The 13,397-nt window shown below is 43.5% G+C and overlaps 1 protein-coding gene across 1 annotated transcript in view; it reads right to left on the bottom strand.

Annotated features, from left to right (window-relative positions):
• The window catches only part of LOC8042383 (arylsulfatase B-like), a 33,208-nt gene extending 23,402 nt beyond the window's left edge, over nt 1-9,806 (bottom strand). Inside the window, exons 1-2 of the mRNA XM_040214562.1 lie at nt 9,717-9,806; nt 2,250-2,409 (exon numbers count right to left, since the gene is read on the bottom strand). Of these exons, the coding sequence (XP_040070496.1) occupies nt 2,250-2,409; nt 9,717-9,806 (250 nt within the window). The remainder of the gene's footprint in view (nt 1-2,249; nt 2,410-9,716) is intronic.
• Nucleotides 9,807-13,397: the final 3,591 nt, after the last annotated feature.

The raw sequence follows: 13,397 nt of genomic DNA, 5'->3' as shown, positions 1-13,397 counted from the left end.
ACTGCTGGAACTCGGGCAAGTGCTCTTAAAAAGTCGGAGTTACCGACTACAGGAAGCATGCCGCGGCTGTTTTAGTTCTGGCTCATCAAGCCAATGACGAGGCAGGCACTGTTAGACCGTAAACTAAGCTGTATAAAAAAAAAAAAAAATCTAAGCGGGATGCGAATAGGTCCACAGCTCGTCCGTTATGTTCTGAGGCATGTTGAGCGGGTTGAACAACAAAATTGAAAACTTTTAGTACATGCTGCGACACTCGCGTACCTGTACCGCGGCCGTCAAAGCGGTAAAATCACAATTCACGCACGTGCGTCAGTAACACTATGATATGTTTACGAGTAAAAAAAAGTGATCGCCAATTGACTCACATTTGCGCCAGTATTGTTGTATCTTTTTTTTATCATTCTTATGGGACGCCAGAATGATAATTTTAAACACAGCTTTGGGTGACTACAGATTGGTTTGTTCTGTTTGCTCTTTAAAGCCCAGTCATACTTTACATATCTAAAACACCTTGCGCCAGAAAAAGATCTTGAATATTACTTTCTTACCTCAGAAAAAAATTGTAATTAAGCTTACATTTAAGTCATCGATTTTCAGATATTTACCCTTGTGAGGTGTCCCGTCCTGGTCCCCATACACGCTTCTTTCAGTTTACTCAATTAGCATTGCCAACACGCTCTAATTAATCGACCGAGGAATGTTCTAGTGTCTAACTATTAGAGTCCTTTGGAAAGTAATTTTGTTGTGGGCTAACTCCTAATAATAAACAGAAACACTAAAGTACAGCCGCCAATTTCTTTTCCATTATGCGTTCAAATTAGAACGCAATAGGGGCTACGATTATCTGCATCGTTTTACCTCATGTCGTTTGCTGCTTACTCGCTTTCTCTTGCAAGCCACGGCGAACCATCGTAGCTACTACATTAGGGACTTATCGTAGAACGCCAACTTCAGATTACAGGCCCTGCGGGTACGACCTCAGTCCGCCCTCAAAGTGACGGCTCGCCCAGCAACGCAAAACGCTTGCGTGCTCTTGCGTGTCGCCTATGAAGAGTCCCTACTAACGTGTGAACTAAGCGTTGCTGCACTACTGAATCACGCGACAAAATAGACAAACAATGATTAAGACTGTCTTCCGCACAGCTGGCGATTCATACTTCTGGCGATCTTCCTTGCAGGAATCGAATAAAACTTCTCAGAAGACACATGTTTATTTACCTTTTTGCTTAATACGATGCCGTGGCATTTGAGTACACAACTGCAATACCTGGTTCTCTGCCATTTTGCATTCAGTACATTACTTATCGAAGAACGAGACCAGCACTACAGGCGCTCCAGCCACCCGCGTTGTCTTCTCCTTGTACTGCTACCAAGTACGGCCGCGCCTCGCCAGGGGGAAGCGTGGCGCTGCGTATGGGCGGCGAAACTTCAGCCGCACAGCTTTATACGGCATGCGCAGTGTCGTCGGAGAGTCATTCGTATACTAACATTCACTCTGAAACGCAACCACATCTGTTTATTTGCCTGTTGAAGCTTCTCTTGCTTTATACGCCAAGTTGAAGGGCTTTGATTCTCTCACTCTAGTTCACGTGCCGCAAATTGTAACGATTAGGTTAAACCGTTCCCGAGTTCCCGCGCAATATCTGCTCGCATGTGCATTGGAGTTGGTGGATCGTTCGGGAACGAGCCGTTCGCGCCAAAACGACTCATTAAAACACCCTAATAACTGCGCAGACGAAGCAATGTCACCGGTTTACACTGGCTGCAGCTATCGAGTCGCAAAAACAAGTCCTGCGAGGAGATAGCAATGTACGGACAGGAAGTCGCTATAACTCGTCTCACCTTGCAGTGGACTAAATTCAAAGCTAGAGGGCATTATATCTCATCACAAACCGGTACGGTACCATGCAAAGTACTCTTCCGAAGAGCAGATCATTGCGCCGTTCTGACACGCGTCGGAAAATATACAATATGGTATCAACAACTCTACCAACAGGCTTATGATTAGGCCTGGTGTAAGCAACATTGGTTGTCGCCATTACTTGGGCACAAAGAGTGTGATTGGACCCGAGTCATCACCGAACGCTGGCGTAATCATCGTCTCTAATACATCCTCATAGTAAGTGCCCAATCAATGGCGTATTAGGACGATTGGGGCAGCAACTACTAGACGAAGCGCCCTTTTGAAAATGTTCTATTATAAGGCGTGATTCTCGGAAAGCATGTTGCAAGGCCAAGCTATCTCAGACCTGTGTGAATGGGGTATAGACCCGACATCAGAGCCCCTCTGGAGGGAGTGCAGAGGTGCAGCACGTAGTAGTTGTTGAGGATGATGCCCTGGGAGGCGAGGACGTCCAGGTTCGGAGTCGGTATCTGCGGATCTCCGCGAAAGCTGACGTCTGCCCAGCCCTGTAGTAGAATAGGGACCTCGCGTCAGGGCAATTGCAAAGACCCAACACGATGACTATACAGTCGAGCCTGTAACAATAAAACTTCTTTACGACTGGATAACGGACAACGCACGATATTTGTGAGTAGCAGCTGTGAAGGCACCTTTGCTTCTATAAGGCAGCCTTTGGTGTAAGCTTTGGTGTTTTGTGGCGGTGCAGTTAGAGACCGTTTTCTGCCACCTGCCGTTCTGTGACTGCGCTCTTTCTTCAGCGAAAGCGTGGCATTCCGTGCGTTGATAATATGCGCGTATAACGTGAAGAAACAAACAACCTAGTTCAGGGAAATGTTCGAGCCTCGGTGACACAGCTAATAAACCATACAAAAGACAGTCCGGATACATATTTTGAAGCATACGTACGTATAAATGAAACATGATTCGAACAAGCTTGAGTCGTCCTCGCTGACACTCCTGGCATCATGTCCTGGCAGGGAGCACCCTGTCTTTCAAGCGATATATACGACCGGTGTGAGTGTGGCTTTAGAGCATCGGCATTCCGGACCTTTGGGTTCTTTCCTTGGGGGCCGCCGATTTGCTGCTTAGTGCAAAGCCGGAGCACCATTGAAAGACTGTTGCGACTCGAAAATGCCGTTTTCGCTGAGGCTTGTGTACGGGGTGTAAGGAACTTTGTGTAAATGTTGCTTTTGATATGTCGCGGACTGGTTTTAACGTTTCTAAACGACGGAAAAGCTTCTCCTGCGATTTCAGGTAGAGCTTGGGATAACTGTCATCGATGATTTTAAACACAGAGACGCCTGAATTGTCGTTATATGGAACCGTACCTTTTTAGTTAGTGAATCGACCGAACAATGTGTTGTTTTCTTCTGTGTGCGGTGGCTATAGTGTGATATGCTTGTTATATTTAAGTCCCCGATACACTAACATCATCTTTCTTCTGTGTGACTCCCCTTCCAGCCTAACTCGGGCTAAGAGGGGGTCACAGGGAAAGAGGCGTGGAGTATGGCAGGGCCGGCGTTAAACAACGCGAAGCCTTGGGCCAAAAAACAAAACAAAAACACAAGAAAAAAAAAATGTGGCGAAATGTTTTAAATTACTTAAGTATCCACAAGATAATTTAAATTGTAGATCCCATTGTTAGATATGTGTGCACATTGGGTTGTGTTCAAATGTAAAAACTACAAATATATATATATATATATATATATATATATATATATATATATAAAATCTTAAAGGAAATTTGGGATAACGACTGTTTCCCGCTCAGGCAGTGCCCCTGAATTACAGTGTATATTTTATTTTGCACATCGCATGTAGTTTTATAAATCTCACGGCTCAAAGTTTGGTTTCGGGCGTTTATGGCAAAACCGAAACTATCTGCTAGACGAATGGCGACACTAATAATCACCTGTATGGGCGCGACGTGACGTCATCGTGGTGCTGCGGTACGTGTCGCCCAGTGTTTCTTGACTAAAAGCTAGCCCGCTAGCCACCCGCTACAAACCATCTGGTTGCACCTTTAAAATCAGTTTTAGTGTAGTACGCGGCTTCACTTTGACGTAATATTTCGGCTGTGATCATATTTCACGCCGCTAATTTGTTTATTTATTTATTTTGGTTTTGTTTTCGACCGGACTTACCCTTGTAATGTGGCAAGAACATGCTGTGAATTTTCACACGAAAGAAGAATCCAAATCAGCAAATTGCCTGGAGTAAAGTACAAAAACTGATGCGACGTGTACATATATACACCTTTCCAAGAAACACTCGACCCCAGGGGCAGCAAACCGTTTTCGAGTGCAGTCACTGGGTTTGAGGCTAGACTCTCACCGGCGTCCCAGCTAACTCTAACCGAGTGGACTGCGATTTCGATAGGCGCAGCCTGCGTAGGCGCAGTTTCAAACACTGCTGGCGACTACATTTTCGTCTTTTCCCGCTGTATTTTGTGTTTCATGGTGCATGTATTTTCCCGGGGTCACTGAGAAAGCATTGTACCCCAATTAAAAAAAAAAGCAATAAAAAACCTATAAACTATCTTTGTTGGGTACGCGCGCAACAGAACAAATGCACGACTCGAATGTATAGTTCTAATTCTTTGTGTTTTCTTTTTTTTAGTATAGGTTTTTACGGCACCGCGCGATTCGTCGCATGTCATATGACAAAGCGATTAGCTGTCAAAAATAAATTGCAACAGAAGAGAGCCGAAAGGCATGCATTTTTCACGCTCTCAAATAACCTGTTTACCGATGGACAGGACACGGACATAAAATTTAGAAAGTGTTAATATTCGAACAATATATTGTACCTGCCACACGATGCAGCGTTATCTGAAAGGAATTTATTTGAGAAAGATCTCAAATAACACAGTCACAGTCGGCGACAGTCACATCTTGACGATCGGACGGAATCCTAGATGACTTCGTTTTGGGGCACGTTTTGGAAGAGCTTCCTTTTTTTACAACAGCAACAAGGCAAAGGAACGAACGCGACTGACCCGTTTCCTACCTCAACCCGAACAACTATTTTTGGAGATGACTGAGGATTCTACACGGATTACCTCTGGGAGGGGCGAGAAAAATGTTCGCAAAATCGTGTCGAGGGTCGTTCGACGTCCTTCTCCTCTTTCCTTTCGCGTGAATGTCGAGCAGAAAAGCTGAATGGCATGCACTTACCAGCCTTATTTCTCACAATGGAAGATAACACAAAAAATACGCAGCACGTATAAAAAAAAAATGAAGTGGAATCTTTCAAGAGGGCCGAGCAAACGTCGAATGCAAAACCGCAAAAACGTAGGTAGAGGTCCGCGCTGAGCGGGCCTTCACAGTCCAAGAGTGTGGCAGAAAATCTCTAGCTGATAGAGGTCGCGAGAGTCGCACCAGCCGCATCAGCTTCAGCAACATGGCGGCGGCCTAGGAGCGTTTTCTGAAAAGGTGTATAAAGGGATGATAGTAGCGTACACCACAAGGACGGTGCACTCTGAACATCTGCTTCTCAGAGGGGAAGGGGACGCGCTTATACTTCTCCTAACGGCGCGCAAAAAGCTTATCGAAAATGTCTATGGAGGAAGATTGGCGATTGAAAAGGCCAAAATAGCTTGAGCCTGCATGCACTGCAACTACGACACAATGACGTGACACCCGTTGCTCAAAAATGCCGTGCAAATTTCATTTTTCTTCCAAGCAATTTGATGTCAATTCTGGTACGAACCAGGCGTGTCTTCTAGGAATAGACGAGTAGGACCTAAGTTGTAGGCTGTGGACGCCCCATTTTAAAACGCAACCTTTCGCGATTTTCTGGCGCTAAACATCTTGAACAATATCAGGTAATTTTATATGCCATCCTGTGAAAACAACAACCTTCTTCTGTGTTTGTTTTCATTAAAAAGAAGCGTGCTCATTTGAGGCAATTGTTTGACTCGAGCAAATCGCTGTCTAGTTCGTGTGCTTTGCAATATTTTGAGGATTTACCAAAAGAGCCAACTTTATGTATGCACTTCGCGTAAAAGGCTGCGTTTAAGCATAAAACATAAATAGATACAAATCGATTTCCTTCTCCGGCACACCTCTATTAAAAGTGTTCATTACCGGTTTCTAAAGAACTAAAAATCGCGTTACTACCTGGTCGGGACAGCCTGTCTAGAAACATGTTCCATGAAACGAAACGAGAAAAACTACTACCTCACGTGCGACGCTACTTCTCTACCCCACTTCCCCCCTCCTTTCCAAGCTGACAAACGGTAGAAGCTATCGTGCTCTTTGATCCGGTCAATGTTTGGTGCTGCCCCACGTGATCACATTTTCTGATCCCCCCCCCCCCCCCCCCCCCCCCCATACACACGCACACAAAGGTCGGGGACAGTGGGGTCAGGAAAGAAAAGGTGGCGACTGTTATATTTATGCTTATTTAGTTATGTTTTGTTACGAAACCAACCGAAATGGAGACAGGGACTAAAGGCCTGAAACCTGACGAGGTCTTTCTCCCCAATGCATCGCTTTCCAGCAGCACAGAGTTTACAGAGGTCACGTAGCATATTGATAAACAAACTAATCATACTTAGAATATACCAGAAAAACAAGTAGTTGATAAGGCGAAAGCCTTACATGTCTCGTTACAAGAAAAGGCGGCGGCGTTGTCCACGAAAGATGGCCATAAAATACGTCATCAAGCAAGCGCCGCTCAATGTCAAAGCGGACGCGCCTCCAGACATAGAACGCAATAAAACACCGCCGGAGCGCAGCGCAGATGCTTCGTCATGGCAGTCTCCGCGCATGCGCAGTGGGGGAGCGTGACGTTACCGTCGGAACGCCGTGTGCAGGAGGAAGACGTGGCGCGCTACTTGTAGAAATGCGCTGCATGTAGGAATGCTTTCGCATTCCTACATATAAGCAGTCTTACGTATCTCCGGCATGCTTTTTTTATATACAGGTTCAGAGAATAACGGAATGCCGCTGCCCAACATGAGTGTCCTGAGCACCCTTTTAAACTTAGTAGAAGTGTTATTAAAATCTACGAGGTCTTTAATGTTATTCAAAGCTTTACTGACTTGACGTTCTATTGTTTGCGTTTCATAATTTGTACGGGTCTGAGAGGGCCGCTTATGTGCGTGTCGAAGAGGGTATGCATGCGTTACTTTCCGTACATCCGTCACGTGTAGCTTTTGTCTGCGAATCAGTTGTAACAACTTAAAATCATAAATTTGACTGGCCTTGAGTATGGCATATTTTTTAAAAAAGTGGCGTGGTATGAAGGTCTTGTAATTTACCTTTATAATTTTTAAGTATGCGCAACATTATTTTTTCTACAGTGTGAGCAGCGAATTATACATGGGTTGCTCGTGATGTCGGTCAAAGACCGCTCCGATGACTACCAGAGACGAGGGGAAAAAGGAGCTCCCTTCTTATCAGGGTCCTCTTTTGTGCCTCCCGGATTTGGACAGACGTCGCTATTCTCCTTCCAGAAGATTATAGAAGATTAACCCGCCACTCAAAATTCTTACAAAAGCAGCTTCCCTCTCCTCCTCTTACATGGTGGTCAAAAGTGTGCGATGTGACGTCAGTGAAACCCATGTCGATGTCGTGCCCCACACTAAGAGACAATGACAGAGCCTAGAGTAAAAGAAAAAATAATTTGTTTCTCTTTAGCAATGTTGGCATAAGGTTCCCTATATTATACAGGCATGCAACCAACCGTGAAAGCTGGTAACCTAATTTATGCACATGCTTGTTCCAATTGAGCTCTTGATTAAACCAAACTCCTCAAAATCTCTGTTCTTGGACTTGTTTTATAGTTTCATCTTTAAAATGTATAAGTATGTTGGTACTGTTGCATTTGTTTTTAGGTGGAAATAATATGTACTTTTTTTTTGTCTTTAATTTTAGCTTGCTTGCTCGAAGTCATGAAGCTAGGCGGGTAGATAGCTCTTTGTCATGAGTTCTAACTGGGCTTTGGAAGAGGCTGCGAAGAATATGTTGGTGTTATCCGGATGCATGATAAGGTCAGGAGATCCCGGAAGGGCTGTAATATCATTTATATAGAGGAGAAACAAAAGGAAACCCAAGATCGAACCTTGTGAGACCCTACATTTTATTTGCAAGATACTTGTGACAATGTTTTTCATTTTAAAATATTTAAGTCGATTTTGAAGATATATTTTAAGAGAGCCAAAAGCCTTTACGTATTCAATATGTATCTAGTTTTCTTAGCAGTATGTCGTGTTATATAGTGTCAAATGCTTTACTTAAATCTAAAACAATTCCTAGAGTATACAGTTTGTCCTCAATATTGTATATTATCTAGTCTTTCGCCTCTACGAGTGTTGCAGACTCCCCGGAGTCTGCAAGATAATGGTCTATAGCAAGAAAAGAAAAAGGTTTTTCTTGCATTCTTTTTGACATTTGTCACAAAAAAACACATTTTTTTTCTGTTTTTAACGCGTCAGCGTTTAGCAGCGCGGGTCACAAAACATGCGGCGTCGGGGTCTGCGCCGGCGTCGGTGGGACAAAAAAATCCCATAATGCAACGCACGCGGCCACGTGTGACGTCACACGTGACAGTGACGTCATGACCCTGTCAACCCGCTAAATTTGGCGGGAATATTTTCCGTTCAATTTAGTGGAAATTTTTGGTCGCAAAGTTTAGCGGAAGCGTTTTCGCCTTATATAGTAAAAAAGATTCCCTCCAAGTTTAGCGAAAAATATTCCCGCCAAATCTAGCAAAAACTTTTCGCGGAAAACTTAGCAAAAATTTGCCCCGCCAAATTTGACAGGGCAAAATTCTAATAAAAACACGTGACGTCATGTGATGTCACGTGACACGTGATACTACCGACTAGATCACGCACACACGCTTGCACGGCTTAGGAACGAGCGCGGGTTCAATGAGAAGGCTTTACGGACGGGGCCCGACAACGCTATCGTGTTCCACTCTTAAAGGCGAAGCTTAAGCGTCCCCCAAGTTTCTTTGATTGCTTGATAGCTTGCCGGGATCCTCGCGACCGCGGGGCCCTGGTGGAAGTAAGGAGCCCAGCGCGGTTACCCCGGTCGCCCATGCCTAACCCCGTCCAGCAGACCAAACTGCTGAGTTTGGTCTGCTGGACGTATTGTAACAAACTAGTATTGCATTGGGAAATTTCTCGTAGAAGGATATTAAACCAAAGTATCGTTCTCCTGGTAACCCTACTGAAAAATCTCATTTATATGAGAAATTTCTTGTGTTCAATAAACACATATGAACCATACAAGATATATAAGAACGTATAAGAATCATATAAGAACCATATAAGAACTATATAAGAGCTAATAGGAAATATCAGAACATATAAGAACCATATAAGAAACTTGTGAGAAGTTTCTTATAAGTTGCTTATATGGTTCTTATATATCTTATTTAGTTCTTATATACTTCTTATATGACTCTTATACGTTTTTATATATCTTTTATGATTCATATGTGTTTATTGGACACGAGAAATTTCTCATACAAATGGATTTTTCAGTAGGGAAGGGGCCTGTTACCGTTTTCAGTACGCAAAAAAAACACACACTGAGTACCGCGGTAGAGGTGCAATAGATATATGAAAAAAACAAACAAAAAAACACCCATCACAACACAAAAAAAAAAGAATCAGCACAAAGTTGAGTCTAGGAGATGCAGTTAACTGATAAAAGTGAAAACCTGTTTTTTTTTATTTCTAATGCGCGCGCTTGTATTAAATCTACTTTTGACTGCTTTGCGTGTTATTTTGCAAATGCGTAAAGGAAAAAACCCGAGATGAAAAAAAGAAACGAATTACTGAAATGGTACAAACCAGATCATCTGCCAGGATGAAGATTATGTTTGGCGGGAGTTGACTAGACACCGAAAATCCGGCCGTTTGCAAAGCCAGAATAAGACACATCCTGCAGAGAAATGAACTAAAATTATTGCGATCCAAAAAGCTACAAGAAAACGTATACCTTCACCAAGATATCAAGCAGTTTCAACTCGTAACATTTTTGTTACACCTATTAGAAAAAAAGAAAAAAAAATCGTCTTGTGAAATATCTTCAATAAAGCCGGGAACACATTTGCGAAAAAACGAACCGAAAATCGGAAAGAAATCGGAGGCTGCGAAAATCGTAGCTTGCGATTTTCGGAACACGAGCCACATCAGGTGGAATGCGCGGCGCGGAAATCGCAATGCACTGCGGTTTTCGTGCTCCGACTTCAGGAGGCTGTTCGGTAGTGTGGCGAACTGGCGTCTCATATTTCGCGCCTCTTAAAAACTTCAGCCATTAAAACCTCGTTGAATGCCACGCGAGCCTTTGTGCCACCACCCTTTGATAGAGACAGAAGGGGTTTTCTACGAAGGTTGAGATGAGAACGCAGGGATGGCATACGATGTTGCCTGCGCTGCTTCCGAAGCTGCGTGAGCCGCCATGTTGCGAGCCAATCGTATCAATTCTTTCCGTCCCGTTCCGGGCTTTCGCTCACCGAGCTCCTCCGCTCTGAATTCGGAGGCGCCGTGCGAAAATATCTGGCGCTGCAGATCTTTCGAACCGCTCCCGATTTTCGGAAAAGGAGAGGAGAAGGGGAAGGAGCTTAGCTGCCGTGCGATTTTCGTTTGCGGGTTTCGCACGAAATTCGGCTTTTTTCGCAAATGTGTTCCCGGCTTAAGCCTATCATAAATTACATAAATTAGGTAGGGCACATACAATGAGTATATGAGTTCATGTGATATTGTACTCATATGTTTATTGGACCCGTTAATCTACCTTTATTATTCACACAATGATGGGAAACATAAATTTTTTGGAAGATTAATACATGTTAAGGTAAATGCTCTCCATCCCTACTCAATAAATATGCATGGTAAAAGCCGTTGAAATTTTTTATAGGTAACACTAAGGGGAAGATTTGAGCGGAGGGGCGGGGGGGGGGGAGGAGAGTTACTCCCCCCTCTCCCAATCAGCCACGTAAGGTTAACTTTCTTTAAAAGCAAAATTGAGGTGTTTCACCCAAAGTTTAGTTTTTTGTGGCATAGCGAATTTTGGTCCAATAAAATACATCTTGGCAACGTTTCCACCCTTACGTCCTACCTTAGCAAATTCAACCCCCTCCCCCAAACTTCACCCATAAATCCGCCGTTAATAACACTACACTAAACGGGCGGGCCGCCAGACAGGTGCGATTGACTACTCGTAACTTGCATCACACATTGTCAACTGCAATTTGGCTTAATCGCGGTTGAAGGCGGCCCTTTTATGTTATTTTCTACATGTAACCATTGCATGCAGAAAACACGGCAATTATGTTTAGGCAAGATGAATTGGGAAATTTAATGTCTCATAGTGAAATAGGGGAAGTCGTTGTTGCAAATGTCACTCGAAATGCACGTGTTGGATGTAACGTTGAAGAATTCGCAAGGACTAGCGAGCATAAACTATTTGTGACCTTTAAATAGAACATTATGTTTTATTTTTAAGGTATCACACGATAGTACATGTAATTTAGAAAATTACTTTGCCTATCGACGCCTTATAGAAATTTAAAAAAAATGATTACGGGCTCTTGTTGAGATAGTCCTTTCATTCGTGTAATGTGGACAGCTGAATATTCCTTTAAGAAACACGAAGATAATGAAGAGGACAAGACTTCGGTGACTAGCAACTGCAAAAATTTACACAAGCAAAATTTTGGAACTTTTTATACCAAGTTGCATACGATGAAAACGGGAGAAATCATCAAGATATCATCATACATTTTGCACATATAATGAATTCGTCAAGGTGAACAGGTGGTCAAGTGTGTCAAGTTTCACTGGGAAACATATTATTATATCTTATTAACCTTAACGAAACGTTATATTGGGTTTTCCCTAAAACCCAATATAACGTTTCGCTATCTGGATTATGAAACACGAAATCTAACTGGAATTGTTACTTGAGACCTGAAATCCCCGATTGCAAGGTTTGCAAGGAAAGATTTCTGAAAACCTGAAATCCAGGTAGAATCCAATAAGATTTCCAGTTTCATAATCTAGGTACCGAAAAGTTATATTGGGTTTTGGGGTAGAAAGAACGAGCGAAATATACGTCACAGAAGCAAATAAGCCTGGTAAAGTCAATATAACCATTCATATTGCCAGTTTAAAGCTTAAAGTTTTTTTCCTTCGGCACGTAATACTAACAGTTGCTTAACTGTTATACTAAAAGAGAAGAGACATGAAATATCACGACTCTTCAAAAGTACTTACAACGTCGCATTCGTTTTTTGCTTCCCCATGTTTTGTCATTACCTTACGTCCCCGAAGAATTCACTTCGTGATATGAGTGGCAGTGTAGGTCAAACTTTCTTCTATATTCAATCAAGTTTTGCGCAAACAGGATGCTCTCTTAAAGAGTCAAAAGGTGCATGCCCTCGCCTTTTGTTCATTATACATTGCAGGCAGTAGAGTGCAGCTTTACCAGCCGTAGTACAGCAATTTTAAAGCACAGCTGTCAGCAGTGCACCTCACATCAACATCCGGTGCACGAATCTGTGATGAGCTCGGATCATCAGTCGCTTCCTTTACCGAAATCAACCGAATTTTGAAATTAAAAAAAATCTAAACATTTAAGATTAAAGTCTTAAATATAATGTTTGAAACCAGCATAAAGCCGGTCTATAAATGCAAGCGGTCCTTGCACAGTCCATCCAAGGCGCGTATTGACAGCCATGATTTATTGGTCTGTATTTCAGGTGACTTCTCCCTTGACAATTTTCCAAAGCTGGTTGGCTCCAATCAACAAGCTGATGCCTAGAGCCGAGTTGGTTCCTGCAAATAGGCACGAATCTGCGAGGCGTTTGCCTTGTTCTTGCAAAGACTGTATAAATCCAAGGTCTACTGGGAGCTTCTCGATGTCGTTGCAAATATGTGGTACCTCCACCGCTTCTAGGACGTACTCTGTCTGATGGCATTGACTCTTCAATTTCACTTCAACGATCTGTCTTTGTTGCTTTCGCGGCTGGGTTGATCCAGAGATGTTAATGTTGAGGTTTGCTTCACCGAGCGCCCGCAATTTGCATCGACGAGAAACGTCTTCTCGGACCAATGCCCGTTGACTCCCACCGTCTGTAATTCCCCTCGCATAGATGTGGGCTCCGTTACCGGCGACCCATAACCTGAATGTCTGCACCAGGACTTGCGGCTTCTCCCTTCCACTGATGCTGTCAGCAGTGAAGACATTTAATGCCTTGGAATCTTCCTCTTGGGCGTTGTCCTTTGCACTCTAACTGCAGGGGTCGCACATGGTTGCCGCGTACCTCCCTTTGCACGTGCCACACGATATACGCCGTCTGCAGTTCCGTGCTTGATGAGCTCATTTGTAGCAGCGCCAGACTAGAGCAAGTTAGTTTTTCTTTTCTTCTAAAGAACTTTCTGTGTCGCACTCTTCCATCTTCTGCGTCTGCGAGCCGCAGAAAAAGCAATCTGTAGGCGACGGCTTCGTACGATTGTGGAGTACTGCTG

This window comes from Ixodes scapularis, unplaced genomic scaffold, assembly GCF_016920785.2.
Source record: "Ixodes scapularis isolate PalLabHiFi unplaced genomic scaffold, ASM1692078v2 PGA_scaffold6__148_contigs__length_123643588, whole genome shotgun sequence".
In the NCBI taxonomy this organism is placed as follows: Eukaryota; Metazoa; Arthropoda; class Arachnida; order Ixodida; family Ixodidae; genus Ixodes; species Ixodes scapularis.
This window is presented reverse-complemented; position numbering and strand designations above follow the sequence as displayed.